This window comes from Suricata suricatta, chromosome 3 (genome assembly GCF_006229205.1).
Source record: "Suricata suricatta isolate VVHF042 chromosome 3, meerkat_22Aug2017_6uvM2_HiC, whole genome shotgun sequence".
NCBI lineage: Eukaryota > Metazoa > Chordata > Mammalia > Carnivora > Herpestidae > Suricata > Suricata suricatta.
Window position 1 is genome coordinate 25,015,271 of NC_043702.1, and position 22,710 is coordinate 25,037,980.

At 36.2% G+C, this 22,710-nt stretch overlaps 1 protein-coding gene across 1 annotated transcript in view; it reads right to left on the reverse strand.

The window, feature by feature from the left end:
- The window catches only part of CPS1 (carbamoyl-phosphate synthase 1), a 122,904-nt gene that overhangs the window by 50,387 nt on the left and 49,807 nt on the right, over positions 1-22,710 (reverse strand). The window contains exons 17-21 of the mRNA XM_029932930.1: positions 21,024-21,168; positions 19,360-19,570; positions 17,507-17,705; positions 13,387-13,563; positions 9,934-10,052 (exon numbers count right to left, since the gene is read on the reverse strand). Of these exons, the coding sequence (XP_029788790.1) occupies positions 9,934-10,052; positions 13,387-13,563; positions 17,507-17,705; positions 19,360-19,570; positions 21,024-21,168 (851 nt within the window). The remainder of the gene's footprint in view (positions 1-9,933; positions 10,053-13,386; positions 13,564-17,506; positions 17,706-19,359; positions 19,571-21,023; positions 21,169-22,710) is intronic.

Consider the following 22,710-nt stretch of genomic DNA (forward strand, 5'->3'; position numbering starts at 1 on the left):
TAAATTAAAACCTTCACTACAATTGTAAATACTTGTGAATATTTCTCACAAAACTTTTTACAAACATCTGTAATCTTGAAAACCTGGATAGTTTTTTGTTTTTAATAAAAAATATCAAAAATTTTGGCCTGCTATATGCTAAGTTGGATGGAAATTTTAAAAAATAAAATAAATTTCTGGCCTGTTCTCAAAAGGCAATAGACATCTTTTAATGCCCAGAGAGGAATTATAATGCTTCCAGTATATATAATCTCTATTTGATAATATAAAACATTTAGATAAATCTCCTGATATTAGAAAACAATTTATTCAAAGTTTTCCTACCTAAACAGTAGATATATAGTCACTTCAAAGAATGAAAATGTAGGGCACCTGGGTGGCTCAGTCAGTTAAGAATCCGACTTTAGGTAATGATCTCACAGTTTGTGGGTTCAAGCCCCGTGTCAGGCTCTGTGCTCCCAGCTAGCTCAGAGCCCGGAGACTGTCTTCAGAGTCTGTCTGTCTGTCTGTGTGTCTGTCTCTGACCCTCCCCTGCTCACACTCTCTCTCTCAAAAATAAAAATTTAAAAAAACATTTAAAAAATGTATATATATATAAAAGAATGAAAATGTAGAGATGTCTTCCAACACAGTGAATTTATATCTTATCATTTTGTGGGTCTCTTGGAGCAAGTAGGAATTATAAATACATTTTCCTATACTCCAATTTCCCTTTTTGCCACGACTAAGAAATTCTGATTTTCACTTTCTACCAAGAATATTTATTCATTTAATTAATGGGCATATTATCATACAAATATTTTTGTAATCTTTAAAATGTTTCTTATTTAATATTTGTTTTTGAGAGAGAGACAGAAACAGAGAGAGACAGAATACAAGCGAGGGAGGGATAGAGAGAAAGGAAGAAACAGAACCTGAAGCAGGCTCCAGGCTCCGAGCTGTCAGTACTGAGCCCGACACAGGGCTTGAACTTGTGAACCCTGAGATCATGACCTGAGCCAAAGTTAGACACTTAACTGACAGAGCCACCCAGGTGCCCTGGTATTTTTGAGTGTTTACTTGATGGAAGACATCCTATGCCAATGCCGAAGAAAATATATGATCAATAAGGAATTGGAAGCCATTCATATGTTTCAGAGCTACTGCTATACCTTAGCATAGTGAACTTTATTCACACAAATCAGCAAAAGCTCATAAGAAAAATTTATAATAAAAGTCCATTAAGACATTAAGATATTTGGAATTTGCTGTGATGGAATTTACAATTTAATTGTAGGATGTTGCTAGCTTGCATCAAATAATTACAAAACAACAAAATGGAACTGTGTGGTTCCAGCTACTACTTACATTGAACAATGGCTGATAATATCCACTTTAATTTCTGTTCATAGACTTGGTTTATATATAGTAAGATTCTCATTTTTAGGAAACATAACAGAAATATAACAATAAAAGAGCAAACACAATTTGTTGCTTCCTAAGTAAAATTCATCCATTTACTGGTGACCTCTTTCTTCTTGCATATTTGGTCCTCCTAGACTAGTTCCTGCTCCTTCCTCCAGATCATCAAATTTGGTGGAGTTAATTCTCTCCCTCTCTGCTCTCTCTAAACCCTGCAATATTGTTGAAAGTGTCTTCCTATTTTTATTTATTTTGTGTTAAAATATCTCTTTCCTTGGCTTCTATGGCATTGTAATATATTGAAGTATATATTTTGGGATCTATGGAAGGGGTATACACTGTCCTTGGATTCTGAAAGTCCTGAACTTAAATCCTGGTTTCAATATGCACTATCTCTGAAATCTTGAAAAGTTTACTTAAACACCTGAGCCATTGTTTTGTTTATAAAATGTGAGGGAGGGATGCACACCTTCTAGGAAAACTTCAATGGATACTTACATGAGAAAACTTATGCAAAGGTCTTAGAACTTTTTTATTTTTAACCTCCATTTAACTTTCCCAGCTTTGCGTTCCTGCCTCTAGTTGATCTGTTGAAAGTATTTGTCTTATGTATAACCGTGTGTATTTATTTAATCTTAAAAAATAGATTACAAACCCATTGAAGGCAGGTTAATGACTAACGATTATCCATTGACAAATGTCACTGGACCTAGCACCATGCCTTGCATATAGCAGGTATCCAATAAATATTAATGACTGAGTAGATGAACAAATACAATATAATCCAGTAAGAGCTTCTAATAAAGAGAAATGCCATCAAGAAAATATATTTCACCATACTGAAATCAGAAATATTGACATAGGGATATAATTTATTAATTCTTAACTATTAATAGACACACACATGTGAATTATGACTACATGTTATTTTAAATCAACTTGAGATTTTTGAACTATCAAACATGTAAGAATCAATACACACAATATATATACTATTCATTGTATGAATTATCTAGATATCACTCTGAAACATTTTGAGTAAAACATTTATCTTGCCCATGACAGAATGAAGTTCTCTCTTACACTTTCAAAATATACATATGTAAACACTATTTAAATAGTGAATTCAATTAAGATTCTCAGAACATTAAATATTTGATGTAAGCTTTTATATTATATCTGATTCAATAAAGTAGTGAAAAAATTAATGGAGGTCTAGAAAATCTATGACATTACCTAAAATATCTTATCACATGGAACAAAAAAATGAATTAAAAATAAAATGCATTATTTCACAAAGGCATGGGAATTCCCACAGTAATACTCCTCTTTTAATAGAAAAAATAGCTCTTTTATATAAGAGTTTTTAGTATTCTTGAAGAGGTTTATTAGATAAATGGTTTAGGGTATGAATATTAAAACCATAGAATGGTAATATGTAGTAACTGATAAAGTCGTTTTCCTTTAGAGTTAATCACTTCATACATAGTATATCATATATTCATCTTAATTGCACAGGTTCCCAGTAAAATAAGAGGGGAGTATTTTTTTTTACTACAATGAAACTGAGACTCAGAAAAATAGTGTGAGTTGGCAGTGAGGTCACAGGACATGCCAATTTTCTGTAAATCAAGTCAATGGGTTCCACTGAAGTGTCCAACCAGCACCATTCCATTATACATTCAAAATATTAAATACCTACATACTTAGTATATATACTAAGTCCATGGACTAGAGTAGGGAAAATAATCATTGGTATCACAAGCATATGTCAAGGTGAAGTATCATCAAATTATAACATGCAAGGAAAGTACATGTAGGAAAGTATACGTATTTCTTTCCCTAAGTTATTTCTGTATCTAGTATCCTTTAAGACAAAGTTGTTCATTATTCACTTTTTTCTATCAGAAAATGTACATTATCTTTAGAGAGCAAAGTACTGACATTTCTCTGTCTTATATATAAGTTTTAGCGACTTTTCAGTGATGCTTCCCCCCCAAAAAAACTTTAATCAAATATAAATATAAGCACAAAATGTTCCTGTCTGGTTTTGCCATGCCTCATGAGCAAGTTAAATAAAAAGTCAATAGAAACTAACATGTGTAGGAGAGGACATTCAGAGGGAGTGATCCAGCTAAGGTGACACCTGCATTATTACATCTGCCAGAAGTTTGTGGCTGCAGGGAAATGGCCAACTTTACTGAGCTCAATTTAGCACTTGAATGCCCAAGTGGAACTCACCAGGTTTGCCCTAGATTGTTTTCCTAGGCAAAAGGCACACCTATGATTTTTCAGCACCCACCAATGGACACAGTTTATCACACTGATCATAGTGATGTTCAGATGAAAATTGGACGCTTCGAAAGTGTACTTTACTCTTTTTCCGACTTTGGATGTAGCAGTAAGTGGCAGTAAGAGGAGAATATTAATATTATCAGAATTAAAACAGTAAAAAAATTGAAGCCCATAGAATATTGGACAAAAGGAATTACTGCATAATTCATACATTAATCCATAGTAAATTAAATTTATAACAATTAATGGAGAAATAGATCCAAATCTTAGCCTCCTATATTTACATCGTCTAAACTGTATGACAATGGTCATAGCCCCTATTTTTAAACATCTAAATTGGACAAAAACATTCCTTTTGATATGTCAATCAGAAATAGTTAAAGCAGCCAAAAATAAAAATAAGAAAATAAAGCAATTAAAAAGAGTTACAGGCAGAAGATAAGCAGATGCTCAAAGCTGGTGATCAGCACCCTCACATTTGTTTTCTCGCCTGTTCATGTTGCTGTTTTTTAAGCATTATTATTGTCTTTCAATCTAAAATTGCTAAGCCAACTTGATATTATAAATAAAAATGTTTGGAATATAGTGTCCTGAAATAGTCCCTGCTCACAAAAAAAAAGCTTTCTTATAGTTTACTTTCTTCCTGACTTACAGCAAAAGGGGTTCAGCTGAGAGATCATTGCACCCGTGCTTGTCTATTAAGTACTAACATACTTTATCATATGCGTGAATTCCACAGTGAAGGCACTGCCATCCCTTTAACTGACTACTATTACCATATGGAAAGTGTAGGGGCACCTGGGTGGCTCAGCTGATTAAACTCTGACTCTTGATTTAGGCGCAGGTCATGATCTCATGGTTCCTGGAATTGAGCCCTGCACTGAGCTCTGCACTAACAACCTGGAGCCTGCTTGGGATTCTCACTCTCCCCATCTCTCTGCCCCTTCCCTGCTCAAGTTCTCTCTCTTGAAATAAATAAACAAAAATCTTTTAAAGTGTCTATTGGGGAGCCTGGGTGGCTCAGTGGGTTAAGCGTCTGGCTTTGGCTCAGGTCATGATCTCTCAATTCGTGGGTTCGAGCCCGCTGCGGGTAATGTGCTGACAATTCAGGGCCTGGAGTCTGTTTGAGAGTCTGTGTCTCCCTCGCTCCCTGCCCCTCCCCCACTCATGCTCTGTCTCTCTCTGTCTCAAGAATAAACTATTAAAAAAATTTTTTTAAAGACTTCACAAATAAGTGTCTATTATATGTAACCTTATTTCTCCCAGATGTTACATAATTTACCTTTCCACACCTCGAACTATAACATATACAATTATATTTGTGAATGCATACATACATATACACACACATGTAGCACAGGGGTGCAATATCAAACTTCCTAGGCCCTTGAGTCTTGCTCAGGTTTGACCTCGAATCTGTCATTTATTAGCATGTGATAGCCAGGAAATTGCTAAATATCTCTGTGCCTCAGCTTACTATCTATAAAACTAGGATAATTACTGACTTCCTTAGGTCATGGTAAAAATTAAATGAAATAATGTAGCTAGAATAGCGACTGATACATAGTCAATACATTTTGTTATTATTATCTTATACTTGGAAGGCATTCAGAATGCTTGATTGAATGAAGGCTCAAGTTTCTGAACTAAAAGATATAATTCTAAATCCACTCGTTTATTACCTAAGGGATCAACTATATCAGAAGAACCTAGCTGATGAAGACATTTGACATTTGACGTTTGATTTATTGTCCTTGTACTTCTGCCCTGCAGGTCAGATTTATTTGCATGACCAAAATTGAATCTATCTATATGCTAATGGAGGAAAGGATTACAGGTGAGATTTTTCTAATTTTTAATAGATCCAAATAAGTATATTTTCTCTTGTCTTGAGCATTTATGAAAATGCTATATGGGAGGAGCATTACATGTGAAAGAGTCAGTGCTGGTTAAGATGAGCAAGTGTGAAGAAAATAGACATATTAAAATGTGGAGAGTTCAGTTGTAAAGGCCAGTGGTTAGAGCTTATGCAAATGCTGCTGTTCCACTAAAAATTCTGACAGATTCAACTTTTCTTAAACTTCTTGGAATGTGATCCAGTAATGTGAAGTTAATAGATTAAACACCTAAATCCCAATGCATATGCATAACAGACATTGGACTCCTACATGATATAATTCATATCACTTTGAATAAAGAGAAACTTTTCAAAGCCTAAAGAAATCCACTGCAAAATATATTATCACTCTAGGTCGATTAATGCCACTACACCAGCTTATAAATTTGGGGAACTGCCTAGAACAGTCAACTTTCCTAGCATGCCCTTGGGCAGCAATAAACAGTTTAAGAGGAAAAGGAGAAAGTCAGTGAACTCAAGTGGGGAAGAGAAATTTTTTTGCTGAAGCTGTCTGAATGATGGTTATCACCTAAGTTGGTAGGAATGGCTATTGCTCTGGAAGTCTCCCGAGGGCTGCCATTGCTATGCTCATATACTGGAGATGGCAAACTGAGTTCTGATGGGAGCAGGCATTTGCAGCAGAGACGCTGGGCTGATTATTCTAACACTGGTCCAATATCTCAGTCCTAAAAAAGGCTGGGATTTCATACATCCTCCTCAGCATGATACACGTTCATCCACCCTTCAAGGAAAGGAATTCCTATAATTTCCACTTTCTCACAGACATCAGAAATGGAAAGCTCATCAGTTATTCCCATAATGCCAGCTTCATTACAATAATTGTCCTGCCTCCCATGTCTGTGGGCATTCACATATGTACTAAATATGTGGGTGTATTCCATTTAGGAGTCAAATTCTGAACTTCATTTCAGATGACTATATGTAAAACCAGTCATAGCCTGGCCATCAATTTGAATGAGATTCTCACCCTCTGCTAGTAAACGTGTTTATTGGATTTTAGAAGAATTTTAGCATGATTAACAACTGTAGAGTGGGAATTTTTGTTCATTAGCATAATGGAGTGCTATTGATCTTGTGATAAGAATAGCATCTGTAGCTATCATTGCTTTTCTTAAAAAACAGATCTGGTTTTAAAACATGGTGACAATGCATCATAAAGAAGATTAAGAAATGACAGATTGTAAAATATATAAGCAAATGCAAATTGTGATTCTAAAAAATTGTCTTTCAATGTATGTATCTAAAATCACAAAATACTCTTCATCATAATAAGTAGTATTTTCATTTTCAGAGGGAAAACCTTGTGAGCACTCATCATGTTCTAGGTGTCCTTTACATTTATATTTGTTTAAGCTTCACAACCAAACTGTAAAGCAGACATTAGCAGAAAGAATGTGAGGCCAGAGAAGTGAGGGAGGCCACATACCCACGAATCCGCAGTGGGGAAGACTTCACACCTATCTATCCGACTGGCTCCTTAGTCTATGCTCTTTCCACCACACGAGAAAGGAACCAAATGAAACTTAAACCACATCTAGCATTCTATACTTTGTCCTATGTTTAGGTTTCTCCTTTTCTCCCAGCTGAGATCTCATTGCCTATTTTCCCAGGGACCTAAAAAGAATGCAAAGGAACCCAGGCACATTGGCACCAGAAATACATTGAAGCAAGAGAATTTAGGAGCCATCTCAAATCATATGAAATTAATAGCTACTTCCTAGGCCCACATCAAAAGCCAGCCTTTCCTGGGCTGGAACAGTTGAGATTTTGAAACAAAGTGAACCACAGATGAATGCAAAGGAAAAAGAACTAATCTTTGTAAACTTTCTGCAAACTGGCAATATGTAATTCAGCTATATAATGCCAACTGCTAATAGAGAGGTATTATTACTGTTGGAGCAGTATCTGCCTTGACGACTAAGCCTTTTTGGATATTTAGAGGTCTGTGAAAAAGCAGGAGATATCATAGTTCAGGGTAATGGTGAAGATAATCAAAATAGAACAATTAAACCTAAGTCTTACACACTTCCACTCCATCAGGGATGACATCCGTACAACTTTAGACCTCTATGTACCACAGAATGACTGAAACAGGTGGCTTCAGGGGTCATTTAGTCTTTTTTAAATCTACCTAACACTTCTAAATAACAACCATTATCAAATTGATGTGTGTGCATCTACAACACTTAAAAAAAAAGAATTAAAAAGTAAAGTATCATTCAGAAAATAATGAATTCAGGATTTAGGTTTACTAACACCTGTTGAGTTCTTGAAATGAAAGATAATTTTATGTATAATTTTTTAGAATCTTTTGAATTATTAAAAGATTTATATAAAAATTTTTAATGTTGATCATTATGAACAATAGAAAATATAACTATGTACAAATATGCCTACGTCAGGAAACAGAAACTAAAAATGTTAAATTATTAGCAAATAAATGCAACAGAATGTGGAAGTCATAAGATATTATAAGTGATCTATAACAGTATGGGTCTAATCCTCCAAGGACATTTTTCACTATCACCCATTCACTTATTACTGCTTAGTTAGAATTTCAACCTGCTTTCTGGTTGTAACAAAAACTATTCCATTGAAACGTGGAATTTGTCCCCAAATCAGGATGTATATCGAGTGAAAATTTAAGTCACAAATATATCTGCTATTTTTCACCCCAGGTCTCCTCCTGCTGTGACTGGCATACTGTAAGTTTCTAGCACCCTCATGTGGTTTTAATTGGAGTGGTTTCCTAGGCATTTGCAATCCGTTGTCTGAAACTGAAAACTGTGGAACAGACTATAATTCAACATGGAAGTTCTGCTGGCCTCATAAACCAAGAAAGAAAACCTCAAGTCAGCAAAATTCTAAGATGAATGTATAGGCTCAATTCTTAACATATTTGCTATCTACTGTTCATTTTATGTGATCCCTAGAAAGGATGACTTATAGGCAACCATGGCTAGTTTCATTTTTGGCAGATTAGAATCCCCAGTTTTAAAAATCAAGCATTTGTTGTGAGCAACTGTTCAATAGACGAAAAAGAACCTCATTTTGCTCAGAGAGAAAATCAAGTGTTATTTTTGCCCCGTTTGTGTGCATCTTGATTAGGTAGACACAATAATGATACGTTACAGATGTAGCCTTTGAGAACCTATCTTCAACAAAAAGTTGAAGCGATTAGCATTTTTACATTTTCTCAAATCATTTGAGAATATTTTATACAAACATAAGTTTCCTCTCTCTAAACATATACCTAGGTTTGTAGGTGAGACTTCTTTCTAATAATAGTATATTTCCGAACCCTCTTAAAGGGAGAAGCTAAAGAGGATTATACTGTCTTCCTTAGATGGGTAATAAATGTTCCTCTTATCAAAGATCCATGTTTAAAACCTGTCTGTGATTTCATAAGCCTGAGGTGCCCCCAACAAACGGTCTTCTCATGAAAAATTTTTTAAAAAGTATATTTTAAAGCACTGACATTATCAGAATATTCTGAACATGAAATGAAATTTTAAAAATAATTGGCCATGAAGGAGATAAAAATGTAAATTAGTGAGAGGTAAAGAATCTATTAACAGAAACTTGAATGTGGCTTATTTGTATGCTGAACTGGAAGTCCCAATGTTAAAGAGTATCAGTAAAATGCAAGAGGAATACATTTGTCCATCAATATACAGCAATATGTAGGTTGATGTTAAAAGAGAAAAACAGAATTCAGAACTTAGAAATGTTATTGAAGATAGGAATGTTATTCATTTAATTATTGATGGATAAATTTTTTAAATTTTTTAAATGTTTTTTCTTTATTTTTGAGAGACAGAGACAGCGTGAGCAGGGGAGGGTCAGAGAGAGAGAGGGAGACACAGAATCTGAAGCAGGCTCCTGGCTCTGAGCTGTCAGCACAGAGCCCAAAGTGGGGCTTGAACCCACGAACCGTGAGATCATGACCTGAGCCGAAGCTGGATGCTTAACTGACTGAAGCAGCCAGGTGCCTCGACGGATAAATTTTTACTCTAGGTAATTTTTGTTAAGTTAAACAGCACATGGATTCATTGATTTATACCAATTTTTATGACTTCAAAATAGTTAATAAAAATATTATGTTTGATGGCAGTGGTAGGGGTTCAAGGTAGTTAAGAATATTAAGAGATACCTTTCACAAGGTAAACACCTAAAACTGACATTTCTTGTGGCTATGGCTAATGCCTTCCAACCTTGGCACTATTTACGTCACTGAAGCAGAATTCTGGCCAAATGCTTGAGGCTAAGAGAGTATCTGCACAGAAAGGTCTGGAGCAAATCAGAAGACACTGCCTTACCTGTTGAGCCCTTTCAGTGTCTTTTCCATGTTTAAAATGTCACGCATCTTATACAAAAACCACTTGTCAATGGATGTGAGCTTCATAATTTCATCAAGGGACATGTTGTCTTCCAAGGCCTGCCAAAAGAAGAAGACACGCTTTCATTGGCACATATAAGTGTCTTATTTGGTTGAAAACCTCTAGCACCTACTCCTCTCCCTGTTACTCAGAGAGCCCGAGGCTATAGACCCAGAATGGAACCGACGTCGTATTGTTGATGTTCCTCCCGATAAACCTACTGATGTTGCCAACTGTATCCACAAACGGCATACCAAGGAGGTGCCTTGAGTTAATCAGAGCAGTGTGTGCTCAGAAAGGTCCCCCTAACAGGCTCCGTCCCTGCTCTTTATGTGACCATGTTAACAATTCTAGTCTACATTTGGTACATCTCTTTGGGATTAAAGAGAATCTCTTGAAATTGTAGTTAAGCCAACTTGGTAGGAAAATCTAGAATCAATATAATGATCATTTAATTGTATTTTGGATAATTACCCTTTGGCAAATACCATATTTTTAATCACCTTATTCCACATTCACACAAACCGGTCAGAGAGAGAATTTATGGGTCAGATCTGACTTAGTGTTATTTCTTTAGAACATTTCCTCAGAGAGGACTTCACACACACAAAAAATTATTTTGAATCAGTTACTATGACTTTTGTGCTAAGACAGGCATTTTACAGAATCCTAAAATATTCCAAAACAATGTAGGAATAACTTCTGTTCTGATAGGCAGCTCAGCTTTTTCCTCCAGCTTACTTTAGCAATTTCTCAGAAGCAAAATTACAACTACGGGTCATTAAGCTAAGTAGAAAAGGCAACTGAAAGAAGAAGTAAACTCAAACCCAAACCTTGATATTCAAAAGATGTCCACTCTTATTCTTTACTGTTTTTAGATATATATTTATACTCAATAAAAAATAATAACCAGCTAATGCTCCAAAATAACATATTCTAGGAATGGCACACCATATTTTTAAATCCCATTAATAAATATATGAAACTAGTAATTCTACTAAAGTATCTCAACCACAGGGACTTAATTTTCTCTAAACTTTCACTTATTTCTAGCATCAGAGAGACAATGATAAGAAGTATTGAAAGACAGCACAGCTCATAATTCTGTTGACTCGTGTAAGATGATATTTAATGGGCATACTCAAAGGCATGTTCATTTTAAGTCTATATTTCTCTTGTTTTATTCTCCCTGTACATAGCCGTGGTCCCAAGGACCATTCTGTCTTATTTTCCAACTGATTAAAGGCACAGTTGGCTGTTGGCCATCAATACTGTGCGGGGGATAGAATCCCAAGTTAAGCAACACTTTTGACAGACCAGAGGAAGTTTTCACACAATCACACACACTAATCACCCTCAATTGGCGGAGGACCTAGAATCCTAGAGTCCTTTCCCAGGGAGGAAGTCGCATCCACAGTTTCTAACCGAAAGCCAGGTCCTGCCACCTTAGGACTTCATCTTCAAGCGCTGCAGCTTTGCCAGGTCACATGGCTATAATAAAGTTCATAATGACCCCAAACAAGTTTGAGGTTACTCTAATGTTTTCCAAATCAAGAATAATGCCCTGTATTCTCCCCAAATCAAAAGAGGTGATGATCCAGTCATCCTGAAATAAGACTGCAGCAAACACCGGGCCTCTGAGCAACTTGCCCTTTTCTAAGAATCATGAAAGCGAGCGAAGATTTACTGGCTCCCTTCATTCTTTTTCCCCTTCAGCCCTGCACAGCCCTTCCGCTCTTTGTCAAAACCACCAAGTTCTGGTTGCTGTGGAAATGAACAGTAATGATGAGCTCTAACACCCAGAAATCAGCTCCTTCTGCCGGCGCTCTGGCAGACAATAATTTACACCTCAGCCCCTGCACTTCTTGCTCGTACACAGGGTGCTCTGCGAGAGAGAATCTCCACACATTTCCCCAGAATTCTCATCCTTTATAAGTCCATTAGGAAAGAATGAGAGATTTGTTTGAGCTTAACAGCCTCGCTGGGAACTTGGAAATACTTGCCTTTTTCATCTGCCTCAAAATGGCAGAAGTATGATGACCAGGCTTACGGAAAAAAATCCATTTACTGCCCTTTGTCTGGGGAAAAAAACATCGTGTGTGTGTGTGTGTGTGTGTGTGTGTCTGCGTGTGTGTGCGTGTACGATACAGTAGAATGCTATTTTTAAACAAAAGACGTAAATAAGAACGGTAAAGAGGGTGAAAAGGCTCCCTGGAATAACCCGTCGTTACCACCATCACCCCCGCAGAACGCTGTCAATTCTCTATTTCCGTGAAACTCAGCATTAGGATATGTCCATCAAAAGATACCAGCGTCTACCAGAATTTCGATGGAACTTACTACTCTGCATTTAGTAACCATGAAGGTGAGGAGAGTCTAACAGTATATGCAGCGAAGGAAACATTCGCTGTCTTCTCCCCTCTCAGCAGGACTCTTAACACGTGGACGTTAAAGGTGCAGTGAGTTCAAAATCACTCACAGCGTTTTTCCGTTGCCACAAAGGCAAATTACAAAGACGGCTTCTTTAAAGGCAAGATTCATATTTTTCATCAGCTCATTCCACATAAGCGCAGGCACATATAAAATGGTCAGTGGGGCTTTGTAGAGTCAGTGTGGTTTGATACTGTTGGAGGATTAATGCTTAAGCTTCCTTAAATGTCAAAAAGCCATTCAGGGATTTCTAACCGGTCAGATCCCAGCTGCCCAAGTCACCTTTTATAAAATCAGATGAGCTGAAACTTCAAAACCCTACGCATAGTAAACATGAAAGGAGATTAAAATGGCATTTAATTTGCATAAAAGGGAACTCATGGGTAGAAGTGAGAAATGTGGGGCTTTTTTGGTCTAAAAGTAATACCAATAAAATAATTACACAAAAAAAGCCTATAATCATGGAAGATCTTTATAGTTGTTGCTGTTTAAACATAGAAAAAGAAGCAAATAAAGATTATTCTCGTCTGAGGTAGCATATACTAAAGGATACTGTTTTATGCATTTTCCTCTCTAAAATACAATTTTATACATTTTCGAGGGACAAGTAATGACAGTGATAGGAAACAGCAAGTCAAAATGATAATACCTACTTGAGAGTATTGATAAGAGATATACCAAAAGGGAGGAACATTTTATCTCTGTGATCATCCTTTAAAACTGTAATACATGTCCTTAAGTCTAGGCTTAAATCAAATTTTAAAAGGGTGGTAATATTTGATTAATTATAGAATAACCAGAAGAAAGCCACAGAAGTCTCCAGTACAATATTACTGAAAAGAATAAAAATTTCCCCCCAAATCCCTGAATTCACAACCACTCTGTGATTCAGTTTTATTTTCAAGTCCAGGCTGACTATATTCTGAAGAAAACAGTAGCTCTGGGCCCCTTATCCCATATTACCTTGGCAATGGCATAGATGCGGGTGCTGGATGGGTCAGCCAGCTCTCTTCTGAGGTCTATGTTGGATGGCCATTCTTTGTTCATTGGGAGACGGGAAGTGAAACCGTCAATAGATGGGTGGCACATTCGTAAGGCTTTCTGGAAACTCTCCTCAAAGGTGCGGCCAATAGCCATGACCTGTAATGCACATTTAAGAACTTGTATTTAAAGAGCTTATATATTTTGAATTTGAAACAGAACCCAGAAATGGAATATTTTTCAGGAAAGACTTAGGAACAAAAAAACATAAGGAATGACACTACTCGAAATTAGGTGTTATTTTTCTTCCACTCTCCTTTTCTCCATGGTTTTGATGTAGTGAGTCTTTAACAATATAAGGTCAGTCTTTTACAACATAGGAAATTTAGCTTTATTTGCTGAGACTGATGAGGAAATTGCCTGCACCTGCCCTGAACCATATTAAAATAAGGAGTACGTGGCCAGAGCATATAGATCCTTCCTTAATAAAATCTTGCCTTTATGCAAGATGTTCCTTAGAATAGAAAACAAAATGAAGAGGAACCAGACATATATTAACACAAACACAAAACTCTTTCTAAATGGGTTATCAGTCACTATCCAAGACAGGTTGGCTTTCTTTTTAACTAAGCATTAATATTAATAAAATCTTCAGAATCGTAATGAATACTGACAGATTCAGATTTTAAATGTAGGCAGAGACTAAATTCCCCATGACAAACTCAATGTGTTTTTCCACAATCTTTACAATTGATTGTACACTAATCAGTTAGGAAAACCATGTGGTGATCAGTTTGGACACATTACAAGTCAGAACTAAACTTAAATTGCCATCGAGCACACCCAGTTCTTTTCAGTGGATAAATACTGTCTTTGAGCCTTTCCACGGAATAATAGATTGCTATGCGTTTTGGTCTCCAATTTAAAATAATAACAGTGATAATGCTGCCTTCAATATACTTCCGTGATTCCTCAGATAGACCCGAATTCCCATTAATGTCAGTTTGGTAAATCTTCATGTCAACTGTGCGACAAGATACATATTCAAAGATCACTAAAGCCAAACAGATAACCTTTCACGCTGCCCCAAATTTAATTAGAGGTAGGAAGATTCTCAATAGCAGAGATAAATAAAATGTTAGTCCAATTCAGATACACAACTTGTGAGGCGTGGTGCTATTTGGAAGCTTACACAATATGTTCTTAGACTTGCTAGCCTAAGCGTGAGAAGGACTCCCAGAAATAAGATATTTTATGGTACTATCAAATTAGGAAAGCATTTCTGGAATACTGAATACAGTTTTTAGGTATTATATATTTAACAATTGGCCATAAAGTAATTGGTTCTATAAGTAATTCATCATAAATTTTTATTAATTTTAAGTATGCTGTATATAATGGTATATGGAATATGTTCAATAAAAGAAAAATAAACATACTTATATAATAATAAAGGAGTTCATAACTGTGTTTGCTCAAATTCTGTGCTTTTTAATACTTTATATTATTAAGATTCTCCTTCGTTAAGTGACAATTTCATGATTTCTCAGTGGAATAACTGACATGGCCCTAACCCGATTCCCTGACCCTGTTCTAGCACATTCTCAAAGTACCTGTATGTGAATACTGTATTTTAGCTTTTACCACAATTGAATTCATATTATATTTGGCTCTATTTATGTATTCTGAACTTACTAACTGCAGATAATATGTAACAAGTATCTACATCTTATTCACTAGTTTATTCTCCCAGCATCTTGCATGTAGGAAGAACTCAAAAAACGTTTCCTAACTTGAGTTGAACTAAGTGTGTGATGTAAAATATTCACTGACAACAAAAATCCCTTAGATAATAACCCCTAAAACATTACAAAAATTACCTCATATTCTTTGGCCTATAAATTTAATTGTGAGCAATGTGAAAAGGGACACTTCCCACAAAATAAACTAAATAACAGTTGTTTATTTTGACAGAAACACTACCAACAAAACTACATGACATTTCGGTTCTAATTCTCTTGTGCACCTTGAAGCATAATAGAAAAAGTAAGATTTAAAACAGCTATCAAGGACTACTGGTTTTTTACCACTACTAGAAGGACATTTTAATTTAAAAGGTCAAGTTTTCCTTATCTATCATTACTTTAAAATCTTGCATTAACATCTTGGAAACTAAGGAAATTCAAACAGTAATAATTCTGCCTCTCATACATGAATATGACTGATCAGTAAAATCTCTCTTTTTTTCTTTTCTCCTGCATTACTGATGGAAGTTAAGCTGTACTTCCTGTGATTAGTGGCCATCATTTCTGCAATGGCTGGTCTAAGGATAGGCTATAATCTATAATGTAGGACAAATGAAGGCCAATATAGAACAACATGTCATAAATAGTTCTTTGCTCTGTAATCTGCCCAGTTTCCATATTTAGGCCATATAGAGACAGAGACAAGATAAAATAAGATAGATGGTAGATCAATCAATCATAGGGATTGAGATTCATGCATACTGCTTGTAATCAAATATTCTACCCATAAACAATGACAATAATACTGATGGAATATATTTATTGGGGTGGCACATGCACCCCAATATTTCTAGCAGTGCTATCAACAATAACCAAATTGTGGAAAGGGCCCAAATGTCCATTGACTGACAAAAATGGACAAAGAAGATGTGGTATATATACACAATGTAATATTACTTGATGATCAAAAAGAATGAAATCTTGCCATTTGCAACAATGTGAATGGAACTAGAGTGTATTATGCTATGCAAAATAAGTCAAAGATAAATATCATATGATTTTACTCAGATGTGGAACTGAAGAAACAAAACAGATGAACATAGGGGAAGGGAAGGAAAAATAAGACAAAAACAGAGAGGGAGGCAAACCATAAGAGACTCTTAAATAAGCGAACAAACTCAGGGTTGCTGGAGGGGTATTGGGTGGAGAAATGGGCTAAATGGGCAATGGGCATTAAGGAAGGCACTTAATGAGATGAGCACTGGGTGTTATATGTAACTGATGAATCATAAATTCTACTCCTGAAATCATTATTACACTAGATGTTAACTAGGTTGGATTTAGATAAAATTTAAAAAATAATAAACATAATAAAATGTTTTTAAAAAGAATACATTTTGGGGGGAGGCACTATGAATCTACCTTAAAAGACATTACTGAATATTTACATGAATTAATCATAAACCTCATAAGAACCCCACAAATTAGGTATTATCATCTCCAATTTTCTGATGGAAAACCTGAAGACCAGTGTCTTGCATGAGTGTCTCTATCTAAGTAAGTGGCAACACCAAAAAGTAAAACCCAAGCCCATTTAGTTCTAAGGCTCATGCTCTCTCCACTTCTGCCAAGCCAACTGGATACAGGAAGAAATAAACTCGTCGGTGGGGAAGGGAAGGTGGACTGCCAGAGGCAGAGATCTGAATTTTTTCCTTCCTCCTGCACAGAGGAGCACTGCATCTTTGAAGATGGAATAATTGAAAGCTAATTTTAATTTCAAATAATATAAAAAGGACATTATGAAAAATCTAAGGGTCCTAAAAGCTTAGACCATTTCAATATAATGTAAGAGGCTCTTCTCAATTTTAAATTTTAGAGCTAGATGGGACATGAGAGACTGTCTAGTCCAGCCCCTTTCTTTTAGAGATACATAAAGTGAAGTCAAGGAGGATAAAGCCACAATTTGTGTGAATAGATTAAAATTGAATTCTTAGCCTAAGTCCAGTGGTCTTTTGGGTACACCATTGTATATCATGTTATTTTCTAGATTTGTTTATAAATACATTATAACTCAGTTATATGTGTGTGTGAATACATTTTTTCATATATTCAAACACATTGTACATCAACTTACATGGCCTCTTCTTTTAAACAAGAGCATTTAAGATCCATTAAATGGCCATGTAACAAATGCCTTATGTTAACAGAGAGATGTTGAAACACTAGGGAAGAAATGAAATTCCTTTATAGCCACCAATCAAGATCCCAGTATCTAGACAACCCTAAGACTTTCAAACAAAGGATTTGACAAATGACTGAGCACAAGAATAAAATAGAGGAATAAACGAAGGACTCACCTCTCCCACACTTTTCATAGAGCTACCAATTCGGCTAGATGTTCCGTGAAAACGATCTAGATCCCAGCGAGGAATTTTGGTAACCATGTAATCCAGGCTAGGCTCAAAGCAGGCTGACGTCTTCCCTGAGACAACATTCTTGATTTCTGGAAGGGGGATTCCTAGGGCAATCTTTGCAGCGATGAAAGCCAATGGGTAGCTACAAAGGAGGAGATTTTTTTTCTTTCAGCAATAAGTGTTAAAAACAGCCTAAAACATAAAATTGCTCTTTCTTAGAAATTCTGGTATTATTCCACATCAGGGTATAAAACACATTTGGCTCTCTGATCTGTATGAAGCTTTAATAGCCACTTATAAAATAATGTGAGTCATGATAAAGTAGAGAGGCACAGATCACAAAAGAATTCACTCTCTATACCTGACAATCAGGACTACAACTGCCACCTTCTTCACCTCTTTAATCCAAAATCAATGGCTTCCTTGATAAAGTGCTCACTTGTGTATAGCCTCCACTAAGATAAGAATCTGAAAAATACTCTTTTGAAAAGATATACACATGTCTGCCCCTCGGAAGGCAGTGGAGTTAGCTGGTACTATGGGGTATGCAATGGCCAAACAATATAGTAATTGAAAGTTTGGGTCCTTGCTCAGTCTCCAAATTATTTTTGAGCTTGGGGTTCCTTACAAAACTGACACTCTAGAAGGGTGCTTTGGTTGGTCAGTTGGTTATGTGACCCACTCTTGACTTTGGCTTGGGTCATGATCTTAGGGTTCATGAGATTGAGCCCCATGTGGGGCTCCATACTGACAGCACAGAGCCTGTTTGGGATTCTCTCTCTCTCTCTCTCTCTCTCTCTCTCTCTCTCTCTCTCTCTCTCCCTCTCCCTCTCTCTCTCTGCACCTCTGCCATTCACATGCCCTGTTTCTCTCCCTCTCAAAATCAATCAGTCAATCAATCAATCAAAGAAAAAAAACACTAATACTCTAGGGCCTTCACTGGATAGTTTTGGTGATTATATTTGAGAAAATGATTCACAGAACTATAGAATTATATATGAGTCTTTCAATATATCTCCCCCATCTGACAGATGAGAAAACTGATTAGAGAAAATAAATGATACACCCAAAGTCACAGAGTCAGTAGAAGAATTGGAAGGAGAACTCAAGTCTCCTGACTCTTGCTTAAAGCAACACTACTCCATGCATCACTGTTAGCCATATTACAAAAGAAATCTTTACAGGTAATTACTTTGTTCACTTAAATGCCATGTAATTTAAATGCCATGTGCTAAATATATTAACAGAACAAAAGGTATTAGTTAATGTTCCCTCCATTTATGCTTGCCAGCCATTTTTAAATGGGTAGCAAATTCATTTATTTGGTTGCAACATTTATCCAAAAAGAAAAAAACCTACATTTGGTCCTGTGGAGTTTTGCTGAAATAAAATAATTTCTTGAATGCTTGAGTCAAGCAAACTATACCATGTGCCTGCCATTTACTATACACCTGAAGGAAACCAGATGAGGACTAAATTTAACAATTGATTTTCACTTTTTAACAATGCCTGCAAAGTGCAATTAGGAAGCAGATTTTTCGCAGCCTGCTTTGACCACCCAGGTTTTGATTAGTTTATGATTAGCCAGCAAACAAAGCCAGCAAGCAATATCATTTGCTTCAATCTGGCAGCAGCTCATTAATAACCATGTCCTTAGGGTCCTAAATGATTTGCAGCCAGCACACAGAAATGGGGACTATAGCTTGTAAATGCAGCACAGTCTCCCACTAGCTGTCAGTTTTCCAAAACTATCTGTGAAGAATATGCAAACACATGGTCAATCATTCTGATCTTACCCAGTGGCCTTTGAGGCCAGGGCAGAGCTTCGGGACAGTCTGGCATTCACTTCAATGATGCAGTATTCCATTGAGGTAGGATGAAGCGCAAATTGAATGTTGCATTCGCCCACAATGCCCAGGTGGCGAACAACATTGATTGAAGAACGTCGCAACATCTGAAACTCCGCATTGGAGAGGGTCTGGGCAGGAGCTACAACAACTGAATCACCTGTCCATCCAAGCAACACTTGTTATTTGGTAGCACATCTAAATAACTAACTTTAGTGACTTAATCTATTTGTGTAATACAAAACATGGATTAGTCTAAGGGTTGGTGGGGAAAATAATTGTCTCAAGGCAGTGCATTGCTCTGACACATTACTTACAGGAACCCCTCTAACCTTTCCCAGGTTCATCTAGCTATCAAGTCATCTACTTACCAGGTTGACATTAACTTCTTCAACTTCCCTTCTCTTCATCTCAAAATCTCTCTCTCAAGTTCTCCCATCTATAAACATTATCTCCTCTTCACCCAGACTGACTCATTCATTTGTTTTCCACATCTCATCCGTTCCCATTGTCTTACTCCTCTCTAATCATAGCTCTTGTATCTTTGATCTATGAATCTTTAGTCACCAATCCTTCTGCCCACAAATGTTCTCAGACTTCTACTGGCTCAAGAAGCCCCTCCCCCTACATTGCTAATCACAAGAACATCTCTCTTATTTTTTCACATGACCAAACTTCTTTAAGGTTTCCCAATTCTTCATCTCTCTCATTGCCATGTAATTCTTTTCAATATGGCTCCCATAACCAACTTTGCATTAAAACTGACCACTTAAATATCGAAAACCCCACATTAAAATCCTAATTCTTGACCTTTCATAGCATTTGATATAACCAAAACCAAAGCTCTTTTATAAACTATTTCCTTATATTGGCTTACTGGTTTTCTTTCTAACACTCTCTTCTTTTTCTTAAACACTAACCTTTCCTCTTTCTCCTGCACTGTAAATCTAAACAGTTCCCAAGTTCTGTCATTGACACTGTTGTCTTTCTTTCTATGCCTATGTCCTTGAAAACATAGTCTGTACTTCCAGCTTCAATTATTTCCTTCATACCAATGCCTGCCAATGATTTTATATCAGCTTCTTTATTTCTATTTCCCTTTCTTGAATTCCAGCTCCACATTATCAACCCTCTTCTTGAAAATTCCACCATGCCTCATAGCTAGAATTTCTAAATCCTATCATCATTTTTGCCCTCTTGTCTAACTAACTTCTCTTCCTAAAAAACCTATTTCACCTCTTTCTATTATTTGTGGCTATTTTCTCAGTCACTTGATAACTAATACCCTCATCTGATTTCAGTTGTCTTAACCTCATTTCTTACTTCTCAACACCAAGTCTTAGAGATTTTACCATCACTGCATTGTTTATATTTGACCTCTTCCTCAAATGAAATCAGAATAATATCTGTCTTACTTCACAAGGTTTTTATGAAGATCAAAATGAATGTAAGATTATTTTTAATACTGTGAAATACCATTTTGTGTAAAATATTATCACCAGTCTGTTACCTAAAAATAGTAGTTTGATGGAAAGAACTTAATAAAGGTGGCTATGGGTCATCAGAAGCATGAATACGGGCATTACTATAATTCCTGAAGATTCTTTGCTTACCTGTATGAACACCCATGGCATCAACATTTTCCATGTTACAAACAGTGACGCAATTGTCATCAGCATCTCGAACTACTTCATATTCTATTTCTTTCCAACCTGTCACTGACCTCTCCACCAAAATCTGGTTGGTCATAGCAAAGGCCTAGAAATTGATGACACACAGTACCAAAGAGTAAGGAAAGGCTATGGTTTAAACATGGATATTTGGCACAATGCCCTGGCCTGAAGCCTGGTCAGCCTCATGGTCTGAAGCCTAGTCTCACTCCTCCTCAATGCTCCAGAAGGCACAATGTGTCAGAAAATCAGTGAGGTGCTAGGAATAGCATCCTGCAGTGAATATGCTTGATTTACATTATTGAGGCTTGCCATTCAAAGTGCTGATATGACATTAAATCAAACTAATTTAGGAAAAAGAGAAAATAATTGAGCAATCAGGCAGAGGGAAATGGAATTATTTCAGCAGCAAGGCTTCTGTGAAACCAGAAAATGTGATAAGTGCGAATAAATATGGAAAAATAAGTCTAAAGACTCCAGTTTTCACTAAAATAGCTGAGAGTGCTTTGTACTGTGACATACACAATAAAAGTCAGTTGATGTTGATGAGGAGAAGAAAGGAGATAATGATGGTTGTAAACAGTTAGCCAAGATGGCATACGAAACTTGGGAATTAGAAGAATCATATGCAACTATTATTATGGTTAATCACTGCCTAAGTGCTTAAATACCCTGACTCATATATCATGTATGCCTGATTAAACAGATATGAATTAGTATAATTATCATTTCATATTTACTGAGTACGCCTGGTGGGTAGAATACTGAACCGAAAATATGAAAGAGGCAGTCTTTGACCTTAGGACATTTGGTGGCTGAAAATCCAAGCCAGAAATGTCCCTTTGTCTCAGAATGTTTTCAGTTTGTGATGGCAGTGAGAAAGGAAGAGATAGTAACCGAGGAAAGTACTGCAAAATGTTTCAATTTATTAGTAGGCAACATGATGAAATAATAACTCAGTGCTAGTTTTTCTTTAATGTGTCTCAACACTATTTGTTTAACCTCCGTCAACACTGTAAGATCTACCATGTGCAATGGAAAATGAAACACATTTGTCCCCACAGCTGCCTATGATGAGGTTTTCAAAGTGGTTAGGAAACTGTAGCCAGCGTTAACAATTTAATAATGATTAATTTGTCATTAGGATTGCATGCTAAAAGAGGAAATCTGGGAAACAACGGGTATGGATTTGGGAAAGCTTTCTGCATTCTAATAGATCAGGCTGGATGTTTGGACAGCTGACATCAAAGGAGAAGTTGCCTCAACTTCCTTCTTTCCAGTCTCGGATTTTATGAAAAAGACTAACGTTGAGACCTACATGGGCTAATGCAGATTCTGCATTAGAAGGTACTAAATATAATCTCAAGAGAATGATACAAGTAATTATTCTCAAGGGAAAAGCTAGGTTTTCAACAAAAAAACATTCAATGCCATTCAAATTATTTTAGAGGAATTGTAAATCATTAAAATTTATCCCGTTACTAAATTGCTTTCATTATAAATGTTTTTAAGCAATTCAGTATCCAGAATGTTTTTTGTACTGTAAAAAAATATTTTTTAATAGAGAGTAAGTACACATTGTCACTACTGGCAGTATTAATGAGGTAACTAATACTAAAAATATTGGGAA